Source organism: Pseudophryne corroboree, chromosome 9 (assembly GCF_028390025.1).
Source record: "Pseudophryne corroboree isolate aPseCor3 chromosome 9, aPseCor3.hap2, whole genome shotgun sequence".
Taxonomy (NCBI): domain Eukaryota; kingdom Metazoa; phylum Chordata; class Amphibia; order Anura; family Myobatrachidae; genus Pseudophryne; species Pseudophryne corroboree.
The window spans coordinates 338,605,499-338,618,657 of record NC_086452.1 but is presented as its reverse complement, the minus strand read 5'-3'; the positions used below and the strand labels follow the sequence as shown (position 1 = coordinate 338,618,657).

Genomic DNA, 13,159 nt, shown 5'->3' with positions numbered 1-13,159 from the left:
CTAGACATTGTCTGTTATACCACACCCCTGCACCACTTATGCGGCGGAAGGTAATGGAGTCCGAGATGACCAGAGGTGCGGGATGTCAGCCAATCTCGGACATTTTTTTAAAGGGGTAATATTTTTTCCTTGAAAGTGATTGCTCCTTTAAAAAAACATCTGAGATCGGCCGGCATCCGGCACCTCCGGCGATCTCAGACTCAATTACATCCCGCCGATGGTGTTTCCACATTACAGTAACTGTATGGTGCGTCATTATGTCACCTGATGGTGTTTCCACATTATGTAACTATATGGTGGGGCCTTATGGCATGTATAGTGGGTCTTCATGTGTTTCCACATTACAGTAACTGTATGGCAGGTCCGCATACCCCTTATAGGATGTCTCGATGTCATGTATGGTGTATCTTAATGATCACAGTTGCAATTATTTGCAATAAATGAATTACAACAAACTATACCATAATACTTTAAGATTATTTTAAACAACATTTGTGTTTTGTGTTTTTCCAATTTTCAACAGTTATGTTTTTCTCAGTTGGGCGGCTGAACTTAACAATTTTATATTCTGTGTTCCAGCTGTGTGGTTGATGAAATGGATTTTTCCGCCATGGAGTTAGACGAGGCGCTCAGGAAGTTCCAGGCTCATATACGGGTCCAGGGAGAAGCCCAGAAAGTAGAGCGCCTCATTGAAGCATTTAGGTATGTACTCAATTTATCTCTCACCTGTATAATCTACTTCAATCACAACCCCTCTAGGCTGCATACTTAGAGCAAATGTGACAGAGAATAGGGTTGTATGGGAATTAGAGAATATATCTGTACAAGTAAAACACTTATACCTTTTGACATTTTTAGAGCACGTATGCAAGGGTAGCAGGAGATCGGCATATCAGGAATGCATGATATTTCGAGCTGCATACAGTTAATTAAAGATTTAAGCTTGTCTAAGCTCTTGCAGTTTGACTTAAGCAGAGTCAGATGGTCAGAGCTCGGTCACTAGGAATTTAAACAGCATGTGTGAAAGCACTGGAGAGGGATGATCTCCTTCTGCAGTACAGTGTCTACATGTGAAGGTCAGGCGTGAGGAATACATTTCATGAGCTGATCTCTGCTCTCATGTAGAGGGGAGTGGGAGAGGCACTATGGACTGGTGACACTGTCTGGAGAAGATTCTTTCCGTCTTTTGTGTTAAAGTTATGAAATTCTCTTTATTACACCAATACTACAAATGACTTACTAATGTGAGTGTATTACTGCCATGCAGGATACTGTACAACATAGATTGGTCTTACATATGTTACAAATAAATGACACAATATTTGCATAACACATTTTCTGCCTCACAAAATATACTGAGACACAGAATGAGATGGAAATTATATTTGACACAATTCACTTTCATCAAGGTAGGATCACTCATCAGTAAGTTAAGGGTCTATATATGATTTTTCTCTATTGTGCTGAATTACTTTACATTCTGTAATTAGTATTTGGGAAAGCACTCACCTAATACAAACACACAAGGGGGGTAATTCTGAGTTGATCGCAGCAGAAAGTTTGTTAGCAATTGGGCAAAACCATGTGCACTGCAGGGGGGGCAGATATGACATTTGCAGAGAGAGTTAGATTTGGGTGGGTTATTTTGTTTCTGTGCAGGGTAAATACTGGCTGCTTTATTTTTACACTGCAATTTAGATTTCAGTTTGAATACACCCCACCCACATCTAACTCTCTCTGCACATGTTATATCTGTCCCTCCTGCAGTGCACATGGTTTTGCCCAATTGCTAACAAACCTTCTGCTGCGATCAACTCAGAATTACCCCCAATAGCTGTTGTAGATAGACGTCCACTAGTGTTTGTGGCCTGATTGAGAGACAGCCTCACGCCCAGTGTAGGAGGCTGTGATCGATATAGACTTGCTTGGTATAGGGGATATAGTGGTGACGTCAATAACTTTTGACTGTTTGAATAAAGGAATCTGTAGCTTACAAATGAATGCCTGGGATATGGCAGATTATCAGGCCAATGGCAGCTGTATAATGCATGACAGTAACACTTATCATTGTAACTGTATCTAACACAGGAGTGTTCAAACTTTTTTCTTGTAGTGCCACATTAAAAACAAGACTTTGAACGGATTGCAACCAGAACATTTTTCTTTTCTATCCACATGTAATTATTTTGAACTCATTACTCCGTGCTGACAATTTACCCTTTATTGTTCATGAAAATATATCTGTAGCGTGTAATTAGTTCACTGCGCAGTCTTCAAGCATTTGTGGGGAGTAAAATAATAATACAAGGCATACACAGCCCACCTACACCGATGATGACATACCTGTATGCCCAGCACTGTTGGTCTTAATGTAGGTTGTCCTGTCCCCAGAGCTGGATTAAGGCCCCCGGGAGGCCTGGGGTACTAAATTGAGGGGGGCCCCCATGGACTAAAAAACTAATAAAAAAAAAAAAAATATATATATATATATATATATATATATATATATTTTTGTTTTTTTTTTTGTTTTTTAGTCCACTCAAGGAGGAGGGATATATAAATAATTTATCTAAGAATCCCTCCTCCTTCAGTTTAGAGTGCAGCGCGCCAATGACTGAGCCGCAGGCTTGCTGTGCCGGACAGCAATTGGACAGCTGAGCCGTCGCTCAGCTGCCCTGACTACAGCTGTTAGAGCACTCTTCTTAGAGCTGTAGTCAGCGCAGCTGAGCGACGGCTCAGTTGTCCAATTGCTGTCCGGCTCAGCAAGCCTGCGGCTCCGTCATTAGTGCGCTGCACGCAGGGCCGTTTCTAGACAATTTGGCTCCCAGTGCGAGATTTCAAAATGCACCCCCCCCCCCTTGCTATAAAAATTTTTTGCGTGCCCCCCCCCCCCATATAGCCAGAAAAAGAAAAAGCATGCGCGCGCGCTCCCGACAAGGGTGTGTGGCCTGATTAAGATGGGCGTGGTCTCATTAAAGTGGGCGTGGCCTCGTCTGATATCATCACACCCACCACAGGGGGAAAAAATAAAAATAAAAAAAGTCCCCTTTTTACACATTACACCAGGCAAGTGTCCCCATATTACACAGTACGCAGGCAGGTGTTCCCATTTTACACAGTACGGTAGGCAGATATCCCCATTTTACACAGTACGCAGGCAGATATCCCCATTTTACATAGTACGCAGGCAGATATCCCCATTCAACACAGTACGCAGGCAGGTGTCCCCATTTTACACAGTACGCAGGCAGGTGTCCCCATTTTACACAGTACGCAGGCAGGTGTCCCCATTTTACACAGTACGCAGGCAGGTGTCCCCATTTTACACAGTACGCAGGCAGGTGTCCCCATTTTACACAGTACGGCAGGTGTCCCCATTTTACACAGTGCGGCAGGTGTCTCCATTTTACACAGTGCGGCAGGTGTCCCCATTTTACACAGTGCGGCAGATGCCCCCATTTTACACAGTACGCAGGCAGGTGTCCCCATTTTACACAGTGCGGCAGGTATCCCCATTTTACACAGTGCGGCAGGTATCCCCATTTTACACAGTGCGGCAGGTATCCCCATTTTACACAGTGCGGCAGGTATCCCCATTTTACACAGTGCGGCAGGTATCCCCATTTTACACAGTGCGGAAGGTATCCCCATTTTACACAGTGCGGCAGGTGCCCCCATTTTACACAGTACGGCAGGTATCCCCATTTTACACAGTGCGGAAGGTATCCTCATTTTACATAGTGCGGCAGGTGCCCCCATTTTACATAGTGCGGCAGGTGCCCCCATTTTACACAGTGCGGCAGGTATCCCCATTTTACACAGTGCGGCAGGTGCCCCCATTTTACACAGTACTCAGGCAGGTGCCCCCATTTTACACAGTACTCAGGCAGGTGTCCCCATTTTACACAGTACGACAGGTGCCCCCATTTTACACAGTGCGGCAGGTGCCCCCATTTTACACAGTGCGGCAGGTGCCCCCATTTTACACAGTGCGGAAGGTATCCCCATTTTACACAGTGCGGAAGGTATCCCCATTTTACACAGTGCGGAAGGTATCCTCATTTTACATAGTGCGGCAGGCAAGTGTCAATGTCAAGTGGGGGGGAGGAAGGGAAGAAGAGAGAGAGAGAAAGAGTGGTAAAAAAAAAAAATACTTACATCTTCCCGCTCTTCGGGTCCCGCCTCCTCCTTCGATGCTTATCTCCTCTCCTCCCTCTCTCGCTCGGGGGGGGGGGGGGGGGGGGGGGAGTTGCCCGCCGCTAAACGGCACTGGCCGCACGCTGTACTGAAGGAGGAGGAGGGACAGGGCAGCGGGAAGCCGGGGCTCGTGAGCGCTGCACCGCAGATCGGATTGAAGAAAGATCCGATCTGTGGTGTGGCAGGGGGCCCTTTTGGAAAGGGGGGCCCGGGGTACGTATCCCCGGGACCCCCCCCCTTAATCCGGCTCTGCCTGTCCCCTCATCTCCAGTCTTCTCTTCCTCACTGTCTCCTCCTCCTCTGCCTACCTACCTATCTCACTTGCTCCCTGACCTGTCATTAGTTGGTGCACATATTGCCCTGACAACCATTACCTAGACTCATAGCACATTTCTCAGCTGGACAGCATGCAGAGAGGGACACTCTGATGTCCAAACTGCAGCCTGGTTAGGGGGGATGGATTGCAGCAGCAGGTGGGCCCCGCGTAACCATCATTTGGATGCCTCTGATCTATCATTACAATTTAAACTTTGACTTTAATATCTCCTAAGACACCGCTGGAACACTTTGCAGTATCAATGTTATATTTTATTGACTCAGTATTTACGGTCTCTCAGGAGACTGTCTCCAATAAAATGTATTTTCTCACCAGAGACTTTACACAGATTAACATGAAAATAGAATACCTATCCACACCTTCCAGCTCTTCCATATATAGAATCAGGACAGTGTCAGGGTGCTGTTGCAAAACATGAGGGGCGGCTGTGTTTAAGTTACAGTGAGGCCTGGTCACACTATACTGTAATTGTCTCAGCTCATTGTGGCATTTGATACATGGGGATATGTTCAGTGTTTCCAAAGGACTGCCCCCTTCTCCTCCCGTAAAAATACTCCTTTAATGCCGCACACACCTGCTTCTGGTACATGTGGCATTAAAGGGACATCTGTTATCAGGGCAAATCATCCAGCTGTCCTGGAATCAACATAAAAGTCCTGGTCCCTCAAATCAGCAGTATCCTGCCTAAATGGAGGTAGTTGGTTTAGGGCCTTCCTTTGACTTTGGTAACAATACTCACATAATCAGTCCGCTTACTCAGTGATCTCACCCAGAGTTAACTAATGAACAATTCTGCACAAATATTATCTACACCAGCACTAGAATGTGCAGCAGGTTGTTCATAGAATTGTTACTCTTCATGAAATTTAGGTCTGTAACCAAAGTCAGCTCATCTAAGGCTCTAGTACATCTCAATATTATAATCTTGTGTTGCAGCCAGCGGTACTGTATCTGTAACCCCGGTGTTGTCCGGCAGTTCCGGAACCCTGACACCATCTTCATTCTGGCATTTGCAATTATCCTCCTGAACACCGACATGTACAGTCCAAATGTCAAGCCTGAGCGTAAGATGAAGCTGGAGGATTTTGTGAAGAATTTAAGAGGTAACAATCACTCTATTCTCCAAGATTCCTGCCAATTTACCACTGACCTGAAGTGATGTTATAGGTATAGGCTTAGCATGAAAGTATAGCTAGAATGTCTTGCATATATTGTAGTAGAATATGCAGTGTAGGAAAAGGCACAGTGATTAAATGCATCAAACAGCAACAGCTGCACACTTTGGGGTATATTTACTAAAAGTTGATTTTGGTTCTGTTTAAAATCGACCAGAATAGAACCACCATCCCCACAAAATCGACGACAGTGTTTCTATTCCAAATACAGTAGCTCGTTTACTAAAAGTCGATTTTGAGTTCCTTTTAAAAATTACTGTGTGATGCGAGTTCTATTTGAAGTTGTAAAAGTGTTCTAGTCATCAAAACTCGACCCAAAATTTACAAAAATCGTTAACATTGACCAAATGTCGACCTAAAATAGACAAAAGCATTTCTATTGGTCAAAACAGGTCACATGCACTGTAATACCCACAAACACCTTCATTCCTGGGCTAATTTGCATATCCACAATTATTTTTCACTCATTGCTCTGCGTTTAGATGTCACGATTTATGCAGCCAGAGTGGCCCACATGTTTCTCTACCATGTTTTTCCATCATATTGAGGTTTCAGAGAATTCTACATGATAAAAAATCAAATAGAGCTATTTCTGATGGTTCTATTGAAAATAGTGATTTTGGGCCGATTTTCAAATCCACCATTAGTAGATAAGGGCTAGGAATTGAACTCTATGTTAAAGTATTGAAGGTTCTATTGTAGTTCTATCTAAGTGTAAAGTTCTATTTGAATCGATTTTGACTTTAGTAAATACCTGTCACATAAAATCGACTGAAAATCAACGCAACATCGACTGGAAATCAAAATCGACTTTTAGTAAATATTCCTATTAGCGCACACAGATCACCTCTAATGATAAAATATTTAGTATGTATAATGTTACATTTATAAAGCTCTTTGTACATAAAAGTTGAAAACACGTAAAAGTGGTAATGACTTCATACTGTAAGAAGTAACTAATGCAAGAACCGTGTGAATATAAGTTTCACCAATCTTTTTGTAAGTTCAGTACCTGCCGGCTAGTCCTTGGAAGCTGAAGCTATCTTGTACTTGGTTGTGACCTTGCACATACACTGGTAGCATCAAGCTGTAATATCTGCTAGGTTTGTCATTTCTTCATGAGAACTGTCACTCTCTTCAGGTGTGGACGATGGCGAGGACATTCCCCGGGAGATGCTAGTAGGCATTTATGAGCGCATCCGTAAGCGCGAACTTAAGACAAATGAAGATCACGTTTCTCAAGTTCAGAAGGTTGAAAAACTTATTGTAGGCAAGAAGCCGGTAAGTTTTTGAAAGTAATTGGCCTTAAGAGTACAAAGTAAATAATTGAATTTTTCATGTCAATAAAAGAAGGGTACAACATTTACCAATTTAAAAATGAATATAGTAGTATACCTCCCAGCATTGTTAAAGAGGTAGTCAGGGCAGGTTGTGCACAACACAAAAAGGGGAGTGTTCACACCATATTGGGCTTGTGCCATGTCCTTAAGGCTCACGTCTAGAATTTCTAAAGATGCCCACAACCATCCTTCCCTCCTTTAAAGAAAAAGCTATGAATTACCACGCACATTAGTGAGAGGTGGCAAGCTACCTGCTGAACTTGGTGAGAAATCTAATATATCCCAACTTCTCAGGAGTTGGGACAGAGGTGCCGTCTGGCAGGATAGTCCAGGCTAATTAGGAGCAATGTAGGAGGCATGTGTCAGGATAGATAATCAGTGTTGTGTCTTTCGTTGTTTGTGTGGTGACCTGAAATGTGGATACACCCCATCGTGTAGTGGTAGACGCTATACCGGTGCACTACAAGTAATAATATTTTGCACTGTAATTACTTTTAAATTGTGCATTACTCGTCAGTGGAAACATGCTACTGTTACTCTACAAGATATCCTCTCAATGCACTTTGACTTCAGTTGGGCTAATATTATTAATCTATTAGTTACTATAGTGTTATGATTGAATCAGCATACAATTTCCACAATATTAGAACGTGTTAATTTCATTTAGGGACCTGCAAATTGTGTAATGGGTTCATTATTTTATGAAAGTGCTGTATAATGCTCACCCAAATAGACTATTCTATTTTAGAAACATTTCTAAACTGTTTTTCTAAAAATTATTTAGCAATTCTTTTCCTGCTTTAGCATATATTATAGCATAGATTATCCAGATGTTCGCTTGTCACTACCTAGAAACTGTGTGACCACTTTGCCGTGGCTGACTTTCAGAGTCTTCACAGCATTTGGTAAAGTTTCCAGCTCCCAGCTGTACTCGGTTGCCAACATCCCAACATTCCATTGTTCCCAACTAATGAGGACTCCTATATTGTGAATGATGTGAAATTACAGTATGTTACTGTTGACACATTTCTCATAGTACATGGATATCATGTATTGGAAAAAGGCGATATTTGTCACTGAGCAGTAAACAATCCTTTTACCTTATCCCCTCAAATATAAGCTTCTGTAACATGGATTAGAATTAAAGCTTTGCTACAACCATATATTTCTCTAACGTCCTAAGTGGATGCTGGGGACTCCGTCAGGACCATGGGGAATAGCGGCTCCGCAGGAGACAGGGCACAAAAGTAAAAGCTTTAGGATCAGGTGGTGTGCACTGGCTCCTCCCCCTATGACCCTCCTCCAAGCCTCAGTTAGATTTTTGTGCCCGGCCGAGAAGGGTGCAATCTAGGTGGCTCTCCTAAAGAGCTGCTTAGAGTAAAAGTTTGTTAGGTTTTTTATTTTCAGTGAGTCCTGCTGGCAACAGGCTCACTGCTACGAGGGACTTAGGGGAGAGAAGTGAACTCACCTGCGTGCAGGATGGATTGGCTTCATAGGCTACTGGACACCATTAGCTCCAGAGGGAGTCGGAACACAGGTCTCACCCTGGGGTTCGTCCCGGAGCCGCGCCGCCGACCCCCTTGCAGATGCCGAAAAGTGAAGAGGTCCAGAAACGGCGGCAGAAGACTCTTCAGTCTTCATAAGGTAGCGCACAGCACTGCAGCTGTGCGCCATTGTTGTCAGCACACTTCATAGCAGCGGTCACTGAGGGTGCAGGGCGCTGGGGGGGGGCGCCCTGGGCAGCAATGATAGTACCTTATTCTGGCTAAAAATACATCACATATAGCCCCTGGGGGCTATATGGATGTATTTAACCCCTGCCAGGTCTCAGAAAAACGGGAGAAGAAGCCCGTCGAAAAGGGGGCGGGGCCTATTCTCCTCAGCACACAGCGCCATTTTCCCTCACAGAAATGCTGGTGGGAAGGCTCCCAGGCTCTCCCCTGCACTGCACTACAGAAACAGGGTTAAAACAGAGAGGGGGGGCACTTATTTGGCGATATGTATATATATATTAAAATGCTATAAGGGAAAAACACTTATATAAAGGTTGTCCCTGTATAATTATAGCGTTTTTGGTGTGTGCTGGCAAACTCTCCCTCTGTCTCCCCAAAGGGCTAGTGGGGTCCTGTCCTCTATCAGAGCATTCCCTGTGTGTGTGCTGTGTGTCGGTATGTGTGTGTCGACATGTATGAGGACGATGTTGGTGAGGAGGCGGAGCAATTGCCTGAAATGGTGATGTCACTCTCTAGGGAGTCGACACCGGAATGGATGGCTTATTTAAGGAATTACGTGATAATGTCAACACGCTGCAAGGTCGGTTGACGACATGAGACGGCCGGCAAACAAATTAGTACCTGTCCAGGCGTCTCAAACACCGTCAGGGGCTGTAAAACGCTCATTTACCTCAGTCGGTCGACACAGACACAGACACGGACACTGACTCCAGTGTCGACGGTGAAGAAACAAACGTATTTTCCTTTAGGGCCACACGTTACATGTTAAGGGCAATGAAGGAGGTGTTACATATTTCTGATACTACAAGTACCACAAGAAGGGTATTATGTGGGGTGTGAAAAAACTACCTGTAGTTTTTCCTGAATCAGATAAATTAAATGAAGTGTGTGATGATGCGTGGGTTTCCCCCGATAGAAAATTATTGGCGGTATACCCTTTCCCGCCAGAAGTTAGGGCGCGTTGGGAACACCCTTTAGGGTGGATAAGGCGCTCACACGCTTATCAAAACAAGTGGCGGTACCGTCTCCAGATAGGGCCGCCCTCAAGGAGCCAGCTGAGAGGCTGGAAAATATCCTAAAAAGGTATATACACACATACTGGTGTTATACTGCGACCAGCGATCGCCTCAGCCTGGATGTGCAGCGCTGGGGTGGCTTGGTAGGATTCCCTGACTGAAAATATTGATACCCTTGACAGGGACAGTATTTTATTGACTATAGAGCATTTAAAGGATGCATTTCTATATATGCGAGATGCACAGAGGGATATTTGCACTCTGGCATCAAGAGTAAGTGCGATGTCCATATCTGCCAGAAGATGTTTATGGACACGACAGTGGTCAGGTGATGCAGATTCCAAACGGCACATGGAAGTATTGCCGTATAAAGGGGAGGAGTAATTTGGGGTCGGTCCATCGGACCTGGTGGCCTCGGCAACAGCTGGAAAATCCACCTTTTTTACCCCAAATCACATCTCAGCAGAAAAAGACACCGTCTTTTCAGCCTCAGTCCTTTCGTCCCCGTAAGGGCAAGCGGGCAAAAGGCCAGTCATATCTGCCCAGGGATAGAGGAAAGGGAAGAAGACTGCAGCAGGCAGCCCATTCCCAGGAACAGAAGCCCTCCACAGCTTCTGCCAAGTCCTCAGCATGACGCTGGGGCCGTACAAGCGGACTCAAGTGCGGTGGGGGGTCGTCTCAAGAGTTTCAGCGCGTAGTGGGCTCACTTGCAAGTGGACCCCTGGATCCTACAAGTAGTATCCCAGGGATACAGACTGGAAATTCGAGACGTCTCCCCCTCGCAGGCTCCTGATGTCTGCTTTACCAACGTCTTCCTCCGACAGGGAGGCAGTATTGGAAACAATTCACAAGCTGTATTCCCAGCAGGTGATAATCAAAGTACCCCTCCTACAACAAGGAAAGGGGTATTATTCCACACTATATTGTGGTACTGAAGCCAGACGGCTCGGTGAGACCTTTTTCTAAATGGGAAATCTTTGAACACTTACATACAAAGGTTCAAATCAAGATGGAGTCACTCAGAGCAGTGATAGCGAACCAGGAAGAAGGGGACTATATGGTGTCCCTGGACATCAAGGATGCTTACCTCCATGTCCCAAATTGCCCTTCTCACCAAGGGTACCTCAGGTTCGTGGTACGGAACTGTCACTATCAGTTTCAGACGCTGCCGTTTGGATTGTCCACGGCACCCCGGGTCTTTACCAAAGTAATGGCCAAAATGATGATTCTTCTTCAAAGAAAAGGCGTCTTAATTATCCCTTACTTGGACGATCTCCTGATAAGGGCAAGGTCCAGAGAACAGTTGGAAGTCGGAGTAGCACTATCTCAAGTAGTTCTACGACAGCACGGGTGGATTCTAAATATCCAAAATCACAGCCGTTTCCGACGACACGTCTGCTGTTCCTAGGGATGGTTCTGGACACAGTCCAGAAAAAGGTGTTTCTCCCGGAGGAGAAAGCCAGGGAGTTATCCGAGCTAGTCAGGAACCTCCTAAAACCAGGAAAAGTGTCAGTGCATCATTGCACAAGAGTCCTGGGAAAAATGGTGGCTTATTACGAAGCGATTCCATTCGGTAGATTCCACGCAAGAACTTTTCAGTGGGATCTGCTGGACAAATGGTCCGGATCGCATTTTCAGATGCATCAGCGGATAACCCTATCTCCAAGGACAAGGGTGTCTCTCCTGTGGTGGTTACAGAGTGCTCATCTTCTAGAGGGCCGCAGATTCGGCATTCAGGATTGGATGCTGGTGACCACGGAGGCCAGCCTGAGAGGCTGGGGAGCCGTCACACAGGGAAAAAATTTCCAGGGAGTGTGATCAAGTCTGGAGATTTTTCTCCACATAAATATACTGGAGCTAAGGGCAATTTACAATGCTCTAAGCTTAGCAAGACCTCTGCTTCAAGGTCAGCCGGTATTGATCCAGTGGGACAACATCACGGCAGTCGCCCACGTAAACAGACAGCGCGGCACAAGAAGCAGGAGGGCAATGGCAGAAACTGCAAGGATTTTTCGCTGGGCGGAAAATCATGTGATAGCACTGTCAGCAGTGTTCATTCCGGGAGTGGACAACTGGGAAGCAGACTTCCTCAGCAGGCACAACCTCCACCCGGGAGAGTGGGGACTTCATCGGGAAGTCTTCCACATGATTGTGAACCGTTGGAAAAGACCAAAGGTGGACATGATGGCGTCCCGCCTGAACAAAAAACTGGACAAGTATTGCGCCAGGTCAAAAGACCCTCAGGCAATAGCTGTGGACGTTTCTGGTAACACCGTGGGTGTACCAGTCGGTGTATGTCTTCCCTCCTCTGCTTCTCATACCCAAGGTATTGAGAATTATAAGACGTAGAGGAGTAAGAACTATACTCGTGGCTCCGGATTGGCCAAGAAGGACTTGGTACCCGGAACTTCAAGAGATGCTCACAGAGGACTCATGGCCTCTGCCGCTAAGAAGGGACTTGCTTCAGCAAGTACCATGTCTGTTCCAAGACTTACCGCGGCTGCGTTTGACGGCATGGCGGTTGAACGCCGGATCCTAAGGGAAAAAGGCATTCCGGAAGAGGTCATTCCTACCCTGGTCAAAGCCAGGAAGGAGGTGACCGCACAACATTATCACCACATGTGGCGAAAATATGTTACGTGGTGTGAGGCCAGGAAGGCCCCATGAAGAAATTTCAACTCGGTCGTTTCCTGCATTTCCTGCAAACAGGAGTGTCTATGGGCCTAAAATTGGGGTCCATTAAGGTTCAAATTTCGGCCCTGTCGATTTTCTTCCAGAAAGAATTGGCTTCAGTTCCTGAAGTCCAGAAGTTTGTCAAGGGAGTACTGCATATACAACCCCCTTTTGTGCCTCCAGTGGCACTGTGGGATCTCAACGTAGTTCTGGGATTCCTAAAATCACATTGGTTTAAACCGCTCAAATCTGTGGATTTGAAATATCTCACAGGAAAAGTGACCATGCTGTTGGCCCTGGCCTCGGCCAGGCGAGTGTCAGAATTGGCGGCGTTTGTCTCAAAAAAGCCCATATCTGATTGTCCATTCGGACAGGGCAGAGCTGCGGACTCATCCCCAGTTTCTCCCTAGGGTGGTGTCAGTGTTTCACCTGAGCCAGCTTATTGTGGTACCTGCGGCTACTAGGGACTTGGAGGACTCCAAGTTGCTAGATGTTGTCAGGGCCCTGAAAATATAGTTTCCAGGACGGCTGGAGTCAGGAAAACTGACTTGCTGTTATCCTGTATGCACCCAACAAACTGGGTGCTCTTGCTTCTAAGCAGACGATTGCTAGTTGGATGTGTAGTACAATTCAGCTTGCACATTCTGTGGCAGGCCTGCCACAGCCAAAATATGTAAATGCCCATTCC

General features: G+C 45.6%; 1 protein-coding gene across 10 annotated transcripts in view; it reads left to right on the top strand.

Moving 5' to 3' along the window:
- Positions 1 to 13,159, top strand: part of IQSEC1 (IQ motif and Sec7 domain ArfGEF 1) — a 578,820-nt gene that overhangs the window by 495,598 nt on the left and 70,063 nt on the right. For all 10 annotated transcript variants that reach the window (XM_063940599.1, XM_063940595.1, XM_063940593.1 and 7 more), the window contains 3 exons: positions 580 to 702; positions 5,471 to 5,637; positions 6,851 to 6,990. In XM_063940599.1, coding sequence (XP_063796669.1) covers positions 580 to 702; positions 5,471 to 5,637; positions 6,851 to 6,990 — 430 coding nt within the window. The remainder of the gene's footprint in view (positions 1 to 579; positions 703 to 5,470; positions 5,638 to 6,850; positions 6,991 to 13,159) is intronic.